Here is a 19,002-nt window from a genome sequence, read left to right as displayed (position 1 = left end):
TGAAGCCTTAAAAATGTTTGAACAGTCCAAGAAGCAAAACTGGAGAGAGTCTGTTAAGTAAGAAATTAAATAATTAAGATAGGAGTGATATTTCTCTGGGTTTAAGTATCTGAGAGATACTGAGTATCTGAGAGAGAGGTCTGAGAGAAAAATGCCATCCTGTATTCCCAATTCCTCTGCCTCCGCTGTATCTGCTCCCAGGAGGACCAGTTCCACCACAGAACACACCAGATGGCCTCCTTCTTTAGAGACCGCAATTTCCCTTCCCACGTGGTTAAAGATGCCCTCCAACGCATCTCGTCCACATCCCGCACCTCTGCCCTTAGACCCCACCCCTCCAACTGTAACAAGGACAGAACGCCCCTAGTGCTCACCTTCCACCCTACCAACCTTCGCATAAACCAAATCATCCGCTGACATTTCCGCCACCTTCAAACAGACCCCACCACCAGGAATATATTTCCCTCCCCACCCCTTTCCCCCTTCCGCAAAGACCGTTCCCTCCGTGACTACCTGGTCAGGTCCACGCCCCCCTACAACCCACCCTCCCATCCTGGCACTTTCCTCTGCCACCGCAGGAAATGTAAAACCTGCGCCCACACCTCCTCCCTCACCTCTATCGAAAGCCCTAAAGGAGCCTTCCACATCCATCAAAGTTTTACTTGCACATCCACTAATATCATTTATTGTATCTGTTGCTCTCGATGCGGTCTCCTCTAAATTGGGGAGACTGGGCGCCTCCTAGCAGAGCGCTTTAGGGAACATCTCCGGGACACCCGCACCAATCAACCACACCACCCCGTGGCCCAACATTTCAACTCCCCCTCCCACTCTGCCGAGGACATGGAGGTCCTGGGCCTCCTTCACCGCCGCTCCTTCACCACCAGACACCTGGAGGAAGAACACCTCATTTTCCACCTCGGAACACTTCAACCCCAGGGCATCAATGTGGACTTCAAGAGTTTCCTCATTTCCCCTTCCCCCACCTCACCCTAGTTCCAAACTTCCAGCTCAGCACTGTCCCCATGACTTGTCTGGACTTGTCCTACCTGCCTATCTCCTTTTCCACCTACCCACTCCACCCTCTCCTCCCTGACCTATCACCTTCATCCCCCCCCCCACTCACCCATTGTACTCTATGCTACTTTCTCCCCACCCCCACCCTCCTCTAGCTTATCTCTCCATGCTTCAGGCACACTGCCTTTATTCCTGATGAAGGGCTTTTGCCCGAAACGTCGATTTCGAAGCTCCTTGGATGCTGCCTGAACTGCTATGCTCTTCCAGCACCCACTAATCCAGTATCTGAGAGATATGTTGCAGAGAAACAGTTCATAGGAACATAGGAACAGGAGTAGACCTTTCAGCCTACTCCACAATTTAATGAGACTTTGATTGATGTGTGGCCTAACTTCATCAACCTGTCTTTGGCCCATATCCCTTATAACCTTTGCTTAATAGTTCAAAACTTTGTTTTATATGGGCAAAATACTGTGGATGCTGCAAATCTAAATCAAACAGAGAAAATACTGGAGAAACTCAGTAAATCTGGCAGCATTTGTGGAGAGAAAGACAGAGTTAACATTTTGAGTCAGTTCTTAAACCAGACTCGATACATTAATTCTGCTTCTCTCTCCACATGCTGCCAGACCTAATGGGTTTCCCCAGTATTCTGTGTTCATTTTAAACTTTGTTTGGCTGTCTATGTAAAGATTTTTCTAAACTGTCGTATAAACAGCTTTATTTTATTTTTCTGTTGTAGAAGAAACTTACTTTTTTTGGTGAAAAGTATTGGCAGCCTCATTGAATATGTTTAGTGATGAACAACACTAGTTAAGGGACAACACTACCCTTATAGGGCAAGCCAAACAAAGAACAGCCAGGGAATTCCTAGAAGCATGGCACTCATCAACAAAGCTGAAAATGTGTTGCTGGAAAAGCGCAGCAGGTCAGGCAGCATCCAGGGAACAGGAGAATCGACGTTTCGGGCATAAGCCCTGAAGCCCTGAAGAAGGGCTTATGCCCGAAACGTTGATTCTCCTGTTCCCTGGATGCTGCCTGACCTGCTGCGCTTTTCCAGCAACACATTTTCAGCTCTGATCTCCAGCATCTGCAGACCTCACTTTCTACTCATCAACAAACTCCATCAACAAACACATCGACCTGGAACCAATATACCGGCCACTACGGCGGACAGCTGAAACTGACAACCGGAAGCGGCAGGGACAGGCCACTATAGATGCCGGAGGAAACACCACAGAAGCGCTTCACAGGAGGCTCCCAAGCACTGAGGATGTCACCTAGACAGGGGACGAAACGTTTGCAACAAAAATTTCCAGCTCGGCGAACAGAACCACAACAACGAGCACCCGAGCTACAAATCTTCACCCAAACAGTGATGAACTATCACTGTCGTCTAGTGCAGAAGTTAAACTTATGACCTATCCAGCCAAATTTCACTTTAGAATCTGATTTATCCAGTGTTATCATTAACTGCGATCGTACTCCTGTGTCCCACTACTGCCCTGCCCCCTGTAAAGATGGAGATCAGGATTTTTTTGTTCATGTGAACTGATGAACAGCAGCATAATTATGTAGCACCAGGGTACCAACACTCAGCTCTTCACTTTTAGTCGATAGGAGATTAACCACCTGTAGGAGTTTAACTATCTTTCACAGATCCTTGCCATTCTTACTATCCTAAATTTTAAAATCATCTTTGATTTTGAAGCTCTCAGTGGCTTATTTTTTCCTTATCACCATTACTTCTTTCTCCCTGACACCTTCTCCAGTTCTGCCCTCTTGTGTACAGTCCACAAATGGCTGCATGTTTTGCTGTCCTAACCTTCACCACTGAAATTCCCTACTTAAAACTTTTCTGCTTCTTGGGCCTCTTTTAAAACCTACATGTGGAATCATATACAGAATTGGTATGGATTATGGCAATAAATCTGGACGAATCTTGTTAGAAGGCCTTTCTTAATGTCAGAAGCAACCCATTACATTTTCACCAGAATTTTGGGCATTGAGACAAGACTCATAGAGGAAACTTGAGATAGAACATAGAACAATACAACACAGGAATAGGCCCTTTGGCCCATGATATTGTGCTGAACAATATTACAGGGATTATTTCTTGTTAACAGTCTCATTAATACTGATTTTCTGTTTCAATAGTGCTTCAGCCAGAGCCTGAATGCTCACTGTTCTGTCATATCAACTTGCTAGTAAAAATCATTCTTACATCTATAGCATGTGTTAGCGGCCTGTGCGACACTCACACTACATGATATTTGAAGCAAATGGCCATATCTGATGTATGTGAGGGTAAGGGTGTTTTGCTACATAGGAGAAGGTGATGGCCCACTAGGTTACTAATATAGGAAACTCAGCTAGTGTTCTGGGGACCAGGGTTCAAATTCTGCTACAGCAGATGGTGCAATTTGATTTCAATAATAAATATCTGGAATTAAGTATCTACAGATGACCATGAAACCATTGTAGATTGTCAGAAAAATCCATCTGGCTCACTAATGTCCTTCAGGGAAGGAAATCTGCCTGTTCTGGCTTACATGTGACTCCAGACTAACAGAAGTGTGGTTGAGTCTCAGCTGCTCTCTGAATTAGCCTAGCAAGCCAATCAGTTGTATCAATCAATATGAAGCTCAGCACCGTCCTCATGACCTGTCCTACCTGCCAATCTTCCTTCCCACCTATCCACTCCACCCTCCCCTCTAACCTATCACCCTCATCCTCACCCCCATCCACCTATTGTACTCTTTGCTACCTTCCGCCACCCTCCTCTCTGACCTATCACCTCCATCCCCACCCCCATTCATCTATTGTACTCTTTGCTATCTTCTCCCCAGCCGCTCCCCCCCTCTCCATTTATCTCTCCACCCTGGAGGCTCCCTGCCTCCATTCCTGATGAAGGGCTTTTGCCCAAACGTCGATTTTCCTGCTCCTCAGATGCTGTCTGACCTGCTGTGCTTTTCCAGCACCACTTTAACCTAGACTCTGGTTTCCAGCATCTGCAGTCCTCACTTTTCCCTCAATCAATATGAAGTCTCAACAAACAACTGAAACCAGACAGACCACCTGGCCTTGACCCAGGCATTGAAAAAGACAATAGCAGAAACAGTCCTGTCGACACTGTAAAGTCCTCTTTACTAGCATATGGGGCCTAGTGCCAAAATTTGGAGAACTGTCTCACAGACGAGTAAAGCAACAGCCTGACTTTTCACACTCACAGAATTAGAGCTTACAATGTCCAGGCACCAGTCCAAACAGAGGTTGCCACAGAGTGGTATGCAATTAGGGGGGAGTTGCCTTGGGAGTGCTCATCATTGACTCCAACAATGTTATAGCTTCAGTTTAAACTGTATGATTCTGGTTCTAATATTCAGAAAGGAGCCCAGGAAGATGGAGGGCATATCAGCAGGAAACAATTTGGAGATAGTGACGATAACTTGGTTAGGTTTAGTGTTGTTATGGACAGGGATGAGGATGGGCCAAGAATAAAAGTTCTAAAGTGAGGAAAGGCTAATTTTACAATGAGAACATACAAATTAGCCCAAGTGGACTGGGAGCACTTAAAACTATGTCAGAACAGTGAGAGGCATTTGAGGAAAAAACAGCAAGAGTACACGGCAAATATATTCCCATAATGACAAAAGAGTGGGACCAAGACTGGAGAACCCTGAATGTCAAGGATAATGAAAATTAGGGTTAAGATAAAAAGAGAAACTCATGTGGATATTAAAGTTTCAATACCACAGGGTCCTTAGACGAATTTCAATAATGCAGTGGGAAACCGACAAAGGAAATTATGAAGCAAAGAGTGTACATTAGAAAGCATTTGGAGGTAAAATAAAAGAAATCTTAGAGGGTTTTTAAAATTACTTAATGAACAGGACCCTAACTAGCGAAAGAGTAGAGTCATGGAGATAATATGTGTCTGGACCTAGAAGATGTGGGCACGGTTCTCAATGAATACCTTACATCAGTCTTCACAATGGAAAAGGATGACACAGGAACAGATATCAGGGTGGAGGACTGTGAAATGCTAGAAGAAATTAACACCGAAAGTGAAGAGATGCCAGTAGCCTTAAAAGTGGATAAATCTGCAGGCCTGGATATGTTGTATCCCAGGATATTAAGGAAGCAAAGGAGGCTTTTGCCGAAACATCGATTTCGAAGCTTCTTGGATGCTGCCTGAACTGCTGTGCTCTTCCAGCACCACTGATCCAGAATCTGGTTTCCAGCATCTGCAGTCATTGTTTTTACCTAGGAGATATCAGGGGCCTAGGCAGTTCTTTTCTGGCCACAGATGAGGTACCAGAGGCCTGGAGGACTACTAACATTGCCCAATTTTTAACAAAAGAAGAAAGTGATAGGCCCGAAAACTACACGCCAGTCAGTCAAACCTTGGTGATGGGAAAGTTATTGGGAAAGAATTCAGAGGAACAGTTACATCTGCTCTCGGAGAGACATGGATTAATCAAGAATAGTCAGCTTGGATTGTTAAGGGATGTTCTGTTTGACAAGTTGGATCACTTTTTTTGTAGAGGTAACCATGAGTGTCGGTGAGGGTAATACATCTGATTTGGTCTATATGGGCTTTAGCAAGGTGTTTGACAAGGTTTGTCATGGCAGACTCATCAAGAGTTTAAGAAACCATGGAAACTGAGGCAAAGTGGCACATTGGAACCAAAATTGGCTGGAAGCCAAGAATCTGAGTGTGATGATAGAGAGATATTTCTGTGTCTGGAAGTTGGTTTCCTGTGGGGTTCCAAAGGACTCAGTGTTGGGTCCCTTACTGTTTGTCATGTACATATTCATGATTTAGACTTAAAACAACATGGGTTATGATCAAGAGTTTTCAGATGACACGATAATTATCTAGCCCTAAACTGAAGGAGGATATCAATGGACTGTCTGCATGCTTGCCTGTCTGTCATGGTCTCCCATTGGACAATGACAGGATGCTGATCTGCAGTGGGCTCTGAGGACAGAGCAGCAGGGACTTAGAGAGTTGGTTAATGAGATGTGTCTCTAGACAGATAAGCGGTCTGGCCTGTTGGTTTGATAGCGACTGGGGAAAAGAAGTGACTGGGGCTGCTTGTGGCGGGTAGTGTCAGCCATGCCAGCTATGTGCCATAAACTGTGTGAATTTGGGATTGATGTGCCATTACCTTGTTGGTAAAGAGCAATTCCATAATGCCAATTCTTGGCTAGGTGCTCAGCTGAGATTTAACAATGGTGTTGATGCCAGCAGTGATGGCCTATTCTGTGATATCCTGTGAGTGGTAGCTATGGTAAGTGGTCAAATCATGCTAGGATTAGACAAGAACGGAGGTAGTTAATGAGGAGAGTTTGGGAAAATTGGGCAAGAAATTGCGCAAGGCCTCATAAATACAAACTGTCCGTGAAACTTGACAAAATTGAAGCAGACAAAATATAAATTCAGCCCAACTTCTTTCACTTTAGCTTTGAATAAGGTCTTCTGCCCTAACACATTCCTTACAAAAGCCAGTGTCACATTCTTTCTTGATCATGGGGTGCAAGAGTGTCTGGTATGGTCCACATATTAATGCCCATCTACAATTGCCATTTTGAATCACTACGGACCTATGCTGGAACACACACAATGCTGTCAGGGAAGAAATTTCTGCATTTTGGTAAAGCCCTAGTTAAATGATTTGGAATGTTTAGCAATGTTAAAGAGGCTACATAATGAAGTTGTTTTTGTTGTTATTGTCCTTGCCTGTGTAAGCATGTGGGTTGCCTGACTCTTTCATGGTCTGTGATCCTGCATGTATAGGAAATACCAGGCAGTAATCAGAAATGGAAATCTGAGGTGATCCTGCTTTCCTTTTTGCAACTTGAGAAAATGCAGAGCCCCTTACCAATCCTCAAGCAGGCAGGTCCAGTGTGAACAGATGCCTGGAACTTCCACTCCCAGACAACACTATTCAATAAGCTATGGCATTTAAGAGAAAGTAATCTCAGGTATGAGCATAATTACATAGAGTATTACTGTATTTACCTTGAAGTTTCCATTGTGTTCACTGTAGAGTGGCTGGAAAAAGTTGCCTGGGTTTGGAATATGAATCCATACCTTATTCACAATACTTGAAATGGACAAAAAATTAAAACAGAAATTAATGCATTCAATTTACATCATTTGGATAAAAAAAAATGTATATTTATTATTGGAAGATGCAGAAAAAAATATTCCTCTAAGAAACATGCAAGTGAGAGAAAACATCAAGTCATCAAAACAGAAAGAGAGAATGAGAAACAATGTTGTGCACAAAGTGACTGGAATATGGGATCCTTTCCCACTGAGCGTGATGGAAGTTGAGTCATTTGTTGAGAAAGTTAGAGAATAACTTTCAAAGGAAAAAAAGCAAAGAGAAAGAGCAAGAAAGCAAGACAAGATGGTTGATATGGGGAGGTTAAGGCAGTGGGATTACTTTTCCCCTTTCTCACCTTTCAGTTGCTTGCAACAAGCTATATTTTAGAAGAAATATTTGAAATGTGTGTTGTGATTTTCAGTTCTAAATGTGAAGGAAGCTTTCAGGTAAGTTTAAATCAAAAGGAAGAGTAATGTATATTTCTTCAACACCTGGAACCATAATGAAACATCTGACTATCTCATCGACACAGAAATATATAGGCAAAGATAGATTCTAGAGGCAAAGTTTTACGCTATTGACAAAATAAAGTACAAGGAGTAAACCACTTGTTCAAATCTCACGTGTTTAAAAATGTACATGTATGGATCAAGCCTGGATAGGTGTTGTTTTGTGGTTCTTTGGATGAATGAAAGTTGTAAGCCTCTAAGTTCTTGATGAAGTTATGGCCAGGTTTCACTGGGATAGCTGATTGCTGGCAGTGTTCTATGTGTCTTGCTGCAGGAAAGTCAAATCCTTTAATTTAAAAATTGATCTATCCCTTTCAATTTCTGGAAGCAAGAGAATTTGACATCTGGTGTTGGTATTGGTCAAGTAATTTCTACAATGCTATATCTCCACTTGCTGTACAGCTGGTTTGATGTTAGAAGCCACTGCTGCACAACAGGATTTTAATGTTGGTCACTGGGGTGTGTGCTATCATTGAATATATTTAGAACAGAGATAGAAAGAATAAGAAATATGGGGAGAGGATGGAAAAGAGAAACTGAAACCTATAATCTGACATGATCATATTGAGTGGCAGAGAAGGCTCAGTGAACCATATGGTCTGCTGCTCCTATTCCTGATGTTCTTATGGGACCAAAGTAAACAGCTGTCATGTGACAGAAGCTCTAAAACTAACATGTAGTGCTGAATAGTCTCTGTTGTGCTGTGATTTGTGCATTTACAAACATACTGACCCTAACAATGTGAGGGTCTGATATTGACTCCAAAAGCATTGGAAAAACTGTCAGTGGTTCCAGTGACACTGGGATAGATTGTTATCAGTTATAGTGACACTGGAAAAACTGTTATTGACTCTAGTGATAACAGGGAAGAACTGTTGCTTGCTCCAATGATATTGGGATGAACTGTTACCATTTACAATGAATACTGGGAAAACTGCTACCAGTTAAAATAAGAACCGGGATAGACTTTCTGGCACCAATAGCATGAAGAGAGACAGTTACTAGCTCCATTGACAATGGAATGGTCTATTTCTGGCTACAGATAGCTTTGGAATTGTCTATTATTAGCTGCAGTCAATAGCTGGAGAGATGGATACGGGTTAAATTATATAGACTTACCGTATGTGAATCCTGAAGTACAGAAGTATGGAAATAATGATAGCCAATGAGATTGGAAGCAGCACAACAATCAACAAGCTGCTCTGTTTGGAAGGACTGTCCGTAGCTTTAAAAGGAAAGAACAGAAATAAAGTTTATTATTGGGGTAGATCATGGGCCAGCTTCACAAGGTAGAATATTTTAAATTGGGCTTCGAGGGAAGTTGCAATGAGAAGTGAAATTGTGGATTTTCTTGAGACACTCTGTAAATGGGTAATCTGCCCCATATTTCATTTGTGACTTGGGCTGCTACTGTGATGGTTTTGAGAAATTTCAGATTTCCAAGAAACATTCATTAATTTTAGACCTCCACGTGTCAACATTCAAGTGTGGCCTGAAGCATCTAATAAAACGTCCTTAACATTGTCTCATCAAGTACTTTCAGGACAGAAGCATCAAAAAGTACATAGTGAAAAATTCTATCACTACCCATTCAATCTTCCAAAGGCAGGAATACTACGGGTTAGATAAAGAGTAAAACTATCCCTACATTATTCCAGCATGAATTAGATACAGAATAAAGTTACCTCTGCATTGAATTTTGAAGATTACCTAGGTTTAGAAAGGAAGGTGAGGAATATGTTAACTACAAGGTAAAATTCATACAAACATACAAACCTAATCAGGAGCAGGCCAACTCGCCCCTCAAGCTTGCACTGCCTTTCAATAAGATTACAGCTGATCTGATTGTAACCTCAAATCCACATTCTCACCTATTGCCAAAAATCTTTCTACCTCTGCCCTAAAAATATACAAGGGCTTTGCTTCCAACACTTTTCCAGGTAGAGAGTTCCAAAGACTCATGAGCCTTAGAAAAAAATTAACCTAATGTGTTTTTAAAAAGAGGAATCCCTGATTTTTTTTAAACAGTGATCATAGTTCAACATTCTCATATAAGAGAAAATGTCTTCTCCATATCTACCATGTCAAGTCAGCTTTAATGTGCCCCTCATTGATAAATTATGTGTTTTACAATATCATGACCTCATTTAATTTATTTAATTGCCTTTTGCAGTCTTGATTACTTGTACCCCGCCGAAGCGCAACCCACCCATACCCCTACATTTACCCCTTACCTAACACTGCGGGCAATTTAGCATGGCCAATTCACCTGACCTGCACATCTTTGGACTGTGGGAGGAAACCGGAGCACCCGGAGGAAACCCACGCAGATATGGGGAGAATGTGCAAACTCCACACAGTCAAGTCGCCTGAGGCGGGAATTGAACCCGGGTCTCTGGCGCTGTGAGGCAGCAGTGCTAACCACTGTGCCACCGTGCCACCCATATTGTTAATCATAATGTGTGGTTGGGGGAAATTCCAAGATTTTAATCAAGTGACAGTGAAGGAACAGTGATATATTTCCAAGGTGGGATGGTTTGTACCTTGGAGGGAACCTTGCAGGTGGTGGTATTCAGATTGTTGTGGACTAGGCCAGACCACTCAAAACATTCTTAAGCAGGCAGTCCAGACCATAACTTTGCAATTTGTTTCAGTAAGTGTACAGTGAAAATTACCTGGAGTAAGTTAGCTAGGTTTTAAAACAGACAAAAATTGATTCACAAAATTACAGAATGGAACACAAAGAACAGAATAAAGAACACCTACAGAACTCGGTCTATCCAAACTAGACTTAATTATGATGTTCCAAATATGCACAACAGTCCCAATAAACAAACCCCTTAAACACGGAGCAAAAAATAAAACAAAGGCTTCTAGGTCAAAGTTAGAAGGACAGAAGGAGAGAGAGTCTAGCAGCCTGTTTCCATCCATTTCCACAGGTGAACTTCTCTAACTGAAATTCTGAACTGAACGGCTCAGCTAGACAGCTCGCCACGCCCCCTTGACTTATACAGGTTACTTTTAAAGACTTAAGCTTTGGCCTAAAGTCTCATCTGTTTACGTATAAACCAAAACGCCTTTCATCTCTGTACAAAACCCAGCCGATTTGGGGCCCAGCCTGTTTATGATCCCTCTGAAGAAAACCAAGGACACAGTACCCTTGATAAAAGGAACAGCTTTTAGAAAAAAGGACCAGCTTTGTGACAAGATGCAGTTGCTGCCTTTGTCCTTCTAGGTGGAATGGGTACCAGGTTTGGAAAGTGCTGTTGAGGTAGTCTTGATGAGTTGCTGCATCATGTAGATGGTACACACTGTTGGCAATATGTTGGTGGTGAAGGGAGGATGAATGTTTAAGATGGTTGATATAGTGTCAATCAAGTGAGGTACTTGGTCCTGTTCTGTGTTCCTTACTGTTGTTGGAGCTGCATTCATCCAAGCAATTGGAGAATCTTCAACTGTGCAGACTTCTATGTTTGCATATTTCTATCCACACAACATGCTGTATTCTGTTAAATGTTGATTCACCAACCCACTGAAAAGCTCTGACATATTTAAACAGATTTTCAGTGTGTAACTAAATGTATGCCTGCCAGAATTTGCTAATGCTGTATAAAAGAGGGCATGACTTGTCCTCCCATTGATGATTCAGTACTGTATAAAAGCTCTCTATTGGTATACTGCTCTACATTTTTGAAGAAACTGGCATTGGAAGGCCCCAGAAATGTAAATGCTGTAGGTTACAGAGAGACATAGATAAGCTGCAGAGCTGGGCTGTGAGGTGGCAAATGGAGATTCATGCGGAAAAGTGTGAGGTGATTCACTTTGGAAGGAGCAACAGGAATGCAGAGTACTAGGCTAATAGTAAGATTTTTGGTAGTGTAGATAAGCAGAGAGATCTCAGTGTCCAGGTATGTAGATCCTTGAAAGTTGCCACCCAGGTTGGTAGGGTTGTTAAGAAGCTGAAAATGTGTTGATGGAAAAGCGCAGCAGGTCAGGCAGCATCCAGGGAACAGGAGAATCGATGTTTCGGGCATAAGCCCTTCTTCAGGAAGGGCTTATGCCCGAAACGTCGATTCTCCTGTTCCCTGGATGCTGCCTGACCTGCTGCGCTTTTCCAGCAACACATTTTCAGCTCTGATCTCCAGCATCTGCAGTCCTCACTTTCTCCTCAGGGTTGTTAAGAAGGCATGTGGTGTGTTAGCTTTTATTGGTAGAGGGATTGAGTTTTGGAACCATGAGATCATGCTGCAGTTGTACAAAACACTGCTACGGCAACATTTGAAGTTTTGGTCACCGCATTGTAGGAAGGATGTGGAAGCTTTGAAAAGGTTTCAGAGGAGATTTACTAGGATGTTGCCTGGTATGGAGAGAAAGTCTTATGAAGAACTTGAGGCTGTTTTCATTAGAGAGAGGTGACTTAATTAAGACATAGAAGATAATCAGAGAGTTAGACAGGTGGGACAGTGAGAGCCTTTTTCCTCAGATGGTGATGGCTAGCATGAGAGGACACAGGTTTAAATTGAGGGGTGATAGATATAGGACTAATGTCAGAGGTAGTTTCTTTACTCAGAGAGTAGTAAGAGGTGTAGAACGCTCTGCCTACAACAGTAGTAGACTTGTCAACTTTAAGGACATTTAAACGGTTATTAGATAGGCATATGGATGAGAATGGAATAGTGTAGATTCGATGGGCTTCAGATTGGTTTCACAGGTGAGTGCAACATAGAAGGCTGAAGTGCTTGTACTGCATTGTAATGTTCTAGGTTCTATAACATCTTCCTCTCAAGGTAATTAGAAAACATTGTCTATCAAAGGTACCTTTTCATGTGAAACATACTCGCAGTAAAAAGAAAGAAGACAACCCAGGGAAATCAGCAGCTGAAAAAGTGAAGACACAGAAGAAGACAGAGACTGTGTAGTTTTGAAATTAAGTTAATGTGCACCCATGGGATGTCCGCTATTAGGATTCATAGCAGAAACGGTAATGCAAAAGCTAGAACAAACAGTCCTACCAATCATCAAACCAAAAATCTGGGTTCGCTACGTAGATGACACCTTTGTCATCGCAAAACGAAACAAGATAGAAGAGACATTTAACATCATCAACAACACCCTCACAGGCATAAAGTTCACCAAGGAGGAAGAAACCAACAACAAACTCGCATTTCTGGACGTCACAGTCGAAAGAAAGGACAAGGGAGAATTACAAACCTGCGTACAGAAAACCTACGAACACTGACCAAATACTCAACTACACCAGCAACCATCCGAACACACACAAATGAGGCTGTATAAGAACACTATTCCAACAAGCCACCACACACTGCAGCACAGATGAACTTCGAAAAACAGAGGAGAACCACCTATACGACGTATTCAAGAAGAAAGGATACTCAAAAAACACAGTGCGTAGATTCCTCAAGAACAAACCATGACAAGCAGACCAAACACAGCCAGAAACCCTAACCACCTTACCATACATCAAAGAAGTTTCAGAAATGACAGCCAGACTACTGAGACCCCTCGGAATCTTAGTAGCACACAAACCCACCAACACTCTCAAACAAAAACTAACAAACTTAAAAGACCCAGTGCAACCCATGGACAAAACCAACGTCATCTACAAAATTCCATGCAAGGACTGCCACAAACACTACGTAGGACAAACTGGAAGAAAGTTAGCCACCAGGATACATGAACACCAGCTAGCCACAAAAAGACACGACCCTCTCTCCCTCGTAGCCCTATGCACGGATGAAAAAAAATACCATTTCGACTGGGACAACACATCTATCCTGGGACAGGCGAAGCAAAGACATGCCAGAGAATTCCTAGAGGCCTGGCACTCCAACCACAATGCCATAAACAAACACATAGATCTAGATGCCATCTATCAACCCCTCAGAAAACGAACAGGAAATGACATCACCACAAACCCCAGGAACCCCATCCAGGAAAAAGATATAAGTAGAAAGCAGGAGACAACAGCTTCGCTTCACTTGGAGGTCGCCACTGATGATGTTACCTAGCCAGGTAATGAAACGTCTGGATATCAAACCTACAGCTCAGCGAGCAAGCCTACACCCCACCCATAATTTTAATAAGTGTCTTATTGGAACAGCATATTATTTTTATCAAGTTGGAATCAAATAGTAAGTGGAAAAGAGAAGGAGGGCTTGGATTTGTGAAGTTTTTTTGTTGTTTAATGCTCTCTATTAGAGTTAGAAAAACAAATTGTTCTTCTTTTCTTTAAATAGTGAAATTTAGGAGTTCTCTGTCACTCATATTTTAACAGATAGCGAGGTGAACTTTTCTAGGTGTTTGGTTTAATTGACAAAGGGGTTCAATCACCACTTGTAACCATGGGAAAAGTCTGAAATTGTGCTTTTTTTGGTTCGGAGTAGTATGTTTCTTCCATCAAAAATGTGTAAGGATTAGGTTCCACTTCTATATTTTTCACCACCTGGCTATCTGTGATAGAAAAGAGAGAGTGAATTAAAATGACAGATAAACCAAGTAAAAGACAAAGAAGCAGAAAGCGAGAAATAGACATAGCTAAAGTGAGGGAGACAAATTCAGAAAGAGTGAGGGATCAGTCAGATAGTATTCTAAACATAATTTCAGCAGCAGTATACTTGCCAGAGTTTGTCTTCCATTTTATTTCTGAACTCCACTTGCTCCATCTGCCGTTATAATCTGTACGCCTTGAAGGTATACTGCGAACTCTTGCTTTATAATCTGTTACTGGTTTCAATTCTGACTCCTCAATAGCCAGATGCTGGATATCATTAACTATTTTTTTCACCTTCACATCCTGCTAAGGAGAAAAGAGTTTCATGTAGGATGTATGATGGAACATAGCATAACAAGATTTTCTAAACAGAAAATGTGGATATCATAAGTTATACTTTTTCAGAGCAGTGCTGGGAGGTTTATTCCATGTGAAAAATTTACAGAGGGTAAAATTGAATTTAAAGGTCAAACAAAGCTGTAAAGCATATTGACAAGGTGGGGAATGGTCTAATAAGTGGCAGGTGGATTTCTATACCTTTTAGTCTGAGGCAATAAATTTACACTGTAAAAAATAACTCAGTAATGATGTCCCTAGGATGTTAAAGTTTTAACGTATATTTACCAGGATACTGCTTGGTATGAAGGGACACAAATAACTCTTGAAAATTGTTCCTGTTTGTGTTTTGCAAATTAAAGGGCAACATAGCAGAATTTATAAAATTATGACATGGTGTTCCCACCTAACTGTAAAGAATGCAACAATAATTGTGTCCACTGTTTCGCAGGCATCCCAAAGTGTACAAAATCCCAAATAGCCCATCAAAATGACCAGTTTGCCTGACTGACTGCTATTCAAGACTCAGTAACAGAAAAATAAGTATTTACTGTAACATACTTCACTTTCCCAAACAGCAGAAAAGAGGATTCCTAAACTATGACTATGAAACTTTAATTATACCCCTTCAAAAACCCTAAATACATACATAGGATCAATCATGAAGATGGTCAAAAGACAAATGTTTTACCGTATGTACTTTGGGTGGTAAAAGAATATAGATCAGGTAAAAATTATTCAAATTCAAAAATCCACATCGCAAGGTGGAAATTTATTTTTATCACAGTCCTTTTAATTTTATCAATGATACATTGCTATCTGGAACATGACAGTCACTGTTGGATTCAATAGTTGATCAGGTGAACCTAGTTTTTTTTTGTTTTAGAATTCTTTTCTTTTAAACTTTCTTGGTTTTTCTGACCTTTCCACATGAGACAGCGAGAAAGAGAGAGATGAATAAATGCATGCTTTCTGTTTGCAGGTTCTGAAGGTCCTTTCTTTGCTACCCCAGCAATTACAGTTTTAACATTCTGCAGCTCACTGAGAGGCAGAATTTCTTAACTCAAAAGACTCTTCAATGCTGCTTAATTCCAAATTTTCCCTCTCTCTGCTTCCAAAAGCAATATTATAGTGCTCAGCGCAAAAAAAATCACTTGATTTTGCAAATATCTCATGGTACTTGGGCGTAGTGGTTAGCACTGCTGCCTCACAGCGCCAAAGACCCAGGTTCAACTCCCACCACAGGCAACTGTATGTGTGGAGTTTGCACATTCTCCCCGTGTCTGCGTGGGTTTCCTCTGGGTGCTCCGGTTTCCTCCCGCAGTCCAAAAATGTGCAGGTTAGGTGAATTGGCCATGCTAAATTGCCCGTAGTGTTAGGTGAAGGGGTAAATGTAGGGGAATGAATCTGGGTGGGTTTCTGTTCGGAGGGTCGGTGTGGACTTATTGGGCCGAAGGGCCTGTTTCCACACTGTAAGTAATCTAATCTAATCTAAACAAGTACTTCAGTTATTAAGTCACAGTCTAATCTCCAGTTCAGTTTATAGTCTTAAAATTGAAAATATATGGTCTCTTATGTTTTCAGCGGTTGAGAGGGACCTGACTGAAGCATGCAAATCCCAAGCTCCAAAGTAAAGTGTTGACGGGCTGAAGTGGTGTTTGAATTGGTCCAAAAGTAGCATGATAATATGGTGATTTGTCAATACCAACTTATGTCGATGAAAAGTCAAGGAGGGTGATGGCTATGCAGCATGGAGGGACATTGTGCTGAGGTCACAGTTGGATGATGACCAGGACATCCCAGATCCAACCCTCCAACTCGACACCACCCTCTTGAGTTATCCTACCTCTCCATCTTCCTTTACATCTCTCTGCCCCAACCTCCCCTCTGATCTATCACCACCCCTCCAACCTGTGTCCACCTATCACCTTCCCAGCAGCCTTCCCCCAGCCCCACCCCTACCCTCCTATTTATCTCTCAGTCCCCTTTATCCCCCACATTCCTGCTCCCAGATGCTGCCTCATCTACTGTGCTTTTCCAACGCCACACTATTCAACTCTGATCTCCAGCATCTGCAATCCTCACTTTCTCCATGTTGACCAGGACATGCAATTGGAAGACTGCAGCCACCAGGTATCTGCTCTGACTGGTGTGTCAAAGTAATTTGCACTGTCTCGTTTCTCAGGGAAGGAGAGGAGAATTGGGAATGGCATATAACTGAGACAAGTTGGGGTGTTGATGAGATACAAATACTTGGAAATAAGCTGGTTGTGCTTTAATAATGATATTCTGAAGTTGTCAGTTAAAGAAAAATTCAAAATATTTTCTTGATGATGTTTAGATTCTGATTTTTTTCATTTTTGTCATATTACCCCAACCTTTTCACTATTGTTTGCGCTATTCCAGGGGAGGAAAACTTTACCCCAGGGTGACATCAAAAAAGTAGAGCAGATGAAGAAAGACAATATAACCAGTTTCAGAAAGACGAACAACACTTAAAATATCAGGTAAATAAGCAGCAGATTCATGGATACAAAAATGTAGAAATTTCTATGAGCTGCCAGGGAAAGTAGTGGAGGCTGGTACAATTGCAACAGTTAAGAGGCATTTGGATGGGTATATGAATAGAAAGGGTTTGGAGGGATATGGGCTGGGTACTGGCAGGTGGGACTAGATTGGGTTGGGATATCTGGTCGGCATGAACGGATTGGACCGAAGGGTCTGTTTCCATGCTGTACATCTCTATGACTATGACTCCATAAGTTCACTTGATATAAATACTCTAGTCAGGGCAGGGGATGACTTTTTTGTGCAAATCTTTCTCTTTTTCCCAACAATTATGTTGGATAATTTGTCATGTGTAATGAATCAGAATGTGGGATTTTATTTATTGAGTTGTGAGCATCATTGACAAGGCTAAAATTTATTACCTCCTCTTAGCTGCAGATAACATGACAAAAGTGCTCCCGCAGCGTTTTTATTCAGGAAATTCTTGGATTTAGACCCAGCAACAATGAAAGAATAGTAATATATGTCCAAATTACATTAGTGTATCTTGAAGAGGAGTATGAAGGTAATAAAGTGCCATGCGTCTCATGTTTTGTTCTTTTAGGTGATGCACGTTGTGGGTTTGGGAGGGGCTGCTGAAAAAGTCTTGGCAGGTTGTTATAATGTATTCTGTTTACAGTTGAAACTGCATTGTGTTGATGCTGGATGGAAGGAATGTTGAAATGTCTCGGGCTACAGGATGGAATCTCTGGGGTACTTTGTGGGATGGTAATTGGCACAGGGTAGAAGCCAGAGTCATTCACCTCTTTTGTTTCTCTGCTCCAAAATTCGACTTCATGCTCCAGACAGTTTTTCAAATACTGGCTTGCATGGTTCTGCCATGTGATGATAACCTTCCGTGTTGTTGAATTAACTGTCACAGACAGTTGCTGAGGTGCTTTCAAATGTACTACAAGATAAGAGTTATCCAAGAGTTACACAATGAGATATCACATTGTTATAAGAAGATGATAATATCCTGTTCAGAATGAAATGGAGAAAAATTAACTTGTATATTGTGGGAATAATTGATAACAGTTGAAACTCTTCCCCTTTCAGTCAGACACCTCCAGAGAGCACTTTACACTCAGAAGTGTGGTGTATCTCTAAAGCTATGATTCCCTTCAAATATACACCTACGGTTACATTACACCCATATAAATACAAAGTTATGGAGATAGTACTACTGTGCTATACACAATACCCTTTTGAGCACATATTTACTCATATGGAGGGATTGCCATTTTAAATGTACAATGTTTTGGAAGGAGTACCCTTTAAATATTTGCCATTATGGAAACAGTGCCCCTTTAATTACACAGTGTTATGGAGGGAATATCTATTACAATACACATTTATGGATCTGGCCCTTTAAATACACATTTACAGTTATGGAGAGAATGCCTCTTTAAATACACAATTAACACTTACTGTTCTGAGATGGTATGAATTCCTCAATGATGCAAGTTTGCGATGTGTTAGCTGGGCTGTTTGACTTAAGGGTGATTTTAAATTTATCGATATTCATGAACATCTGAAAGTGCATGATACAAGTGTAGTAGTGAATCCATCTCTCGTCCTCCATTGGCAGCATGGAATGTCTTGTGAAAGTACAATTATTCTCATGAGAAAAGCGGTTTGACACAACCCTGTTTGGAAATGGATTGATTAAAAAGTCAATTAATGCTTATAATAAGGTCCAGGCCATTTTCAGCCACCCATCCACTGACTTCCATCACTGCCTCCACTGTGGAGCATTTTAGCTGAAGTGTGTGCTATCTATAGGATGCATTGCAGGAACTCACCAAGACGTTTTAATCACATTGCACAAACCTCTACCACTTAGCAGGACAAATTCTGCATGCATTGAGTAGGTCAACTGCTTTATGTCCTTCTAAGATTTGTTCATTTCCTCTGTGGCTGTGCCGTTTGACCAGATGATTCACTTCAGTCTCCTACTCTT

General features: G+C 41.6%; 1 protein-coding gene across 1 annotated transcript in view; it reads right to left on the bottom strand.

Moving 5' to 3' along the window:
• The window catches only part of il21r.2 (interleukin 21 receptor, tandem duplicate 2), a 47,293-nt gene that overhangs the window by 1,754 nt on the left and 26,537 nt on the right, over positions 1-19,002 (bottom strand). Inside the window, exons 4-8 of the mRNA XM_087997796.1 lie at positions 18,471-18,688; positions 17,804-17,949; positions 14,285-14,459; positions 8,765-8,870; positions 7,046-7,130 (exon numbers count right to left, since the gene is read on the bottom strand). Of these exons, the coding sequence (XP_087853922.1) occupies positions 7,046-7,130; positions 8,765-8,870; positions 14,285-14,459; positions 17,804-17,949; positions 18,471-18,688 (730 nt within the window). The remainder of the gene's footprint in view (positions 1-7,045; positions 7,131-8,764; positions 8,871-14,284; positions 14,460-17,803; positions 17,950-18,470; positions 18,689-19,002) is intronic.

The sequence above is a fragment of the Chiloscyllium plagiosum genome, unplaced genomic scaffold, assembly GCF_037043375.1.
Source record: "Chiloscyllium plagiosum isolate Xiang-an unplaced genomic scaffold, Cpla_swu_hap1 HiC_scaffold_20, whole genome shotgun sequence".
Taxonomy (NCBI): domain Eukaryota; kingdom Metazoa; phylum Chordata; class Chondrichthyes; order Orectolobiformes; family Hemiscylliidae; genus Chiloscyllium; species Chiloscyllium plagiosum.
This window is presented reverse-complemented; position numbering and strand designations above follow the sequence as displayed.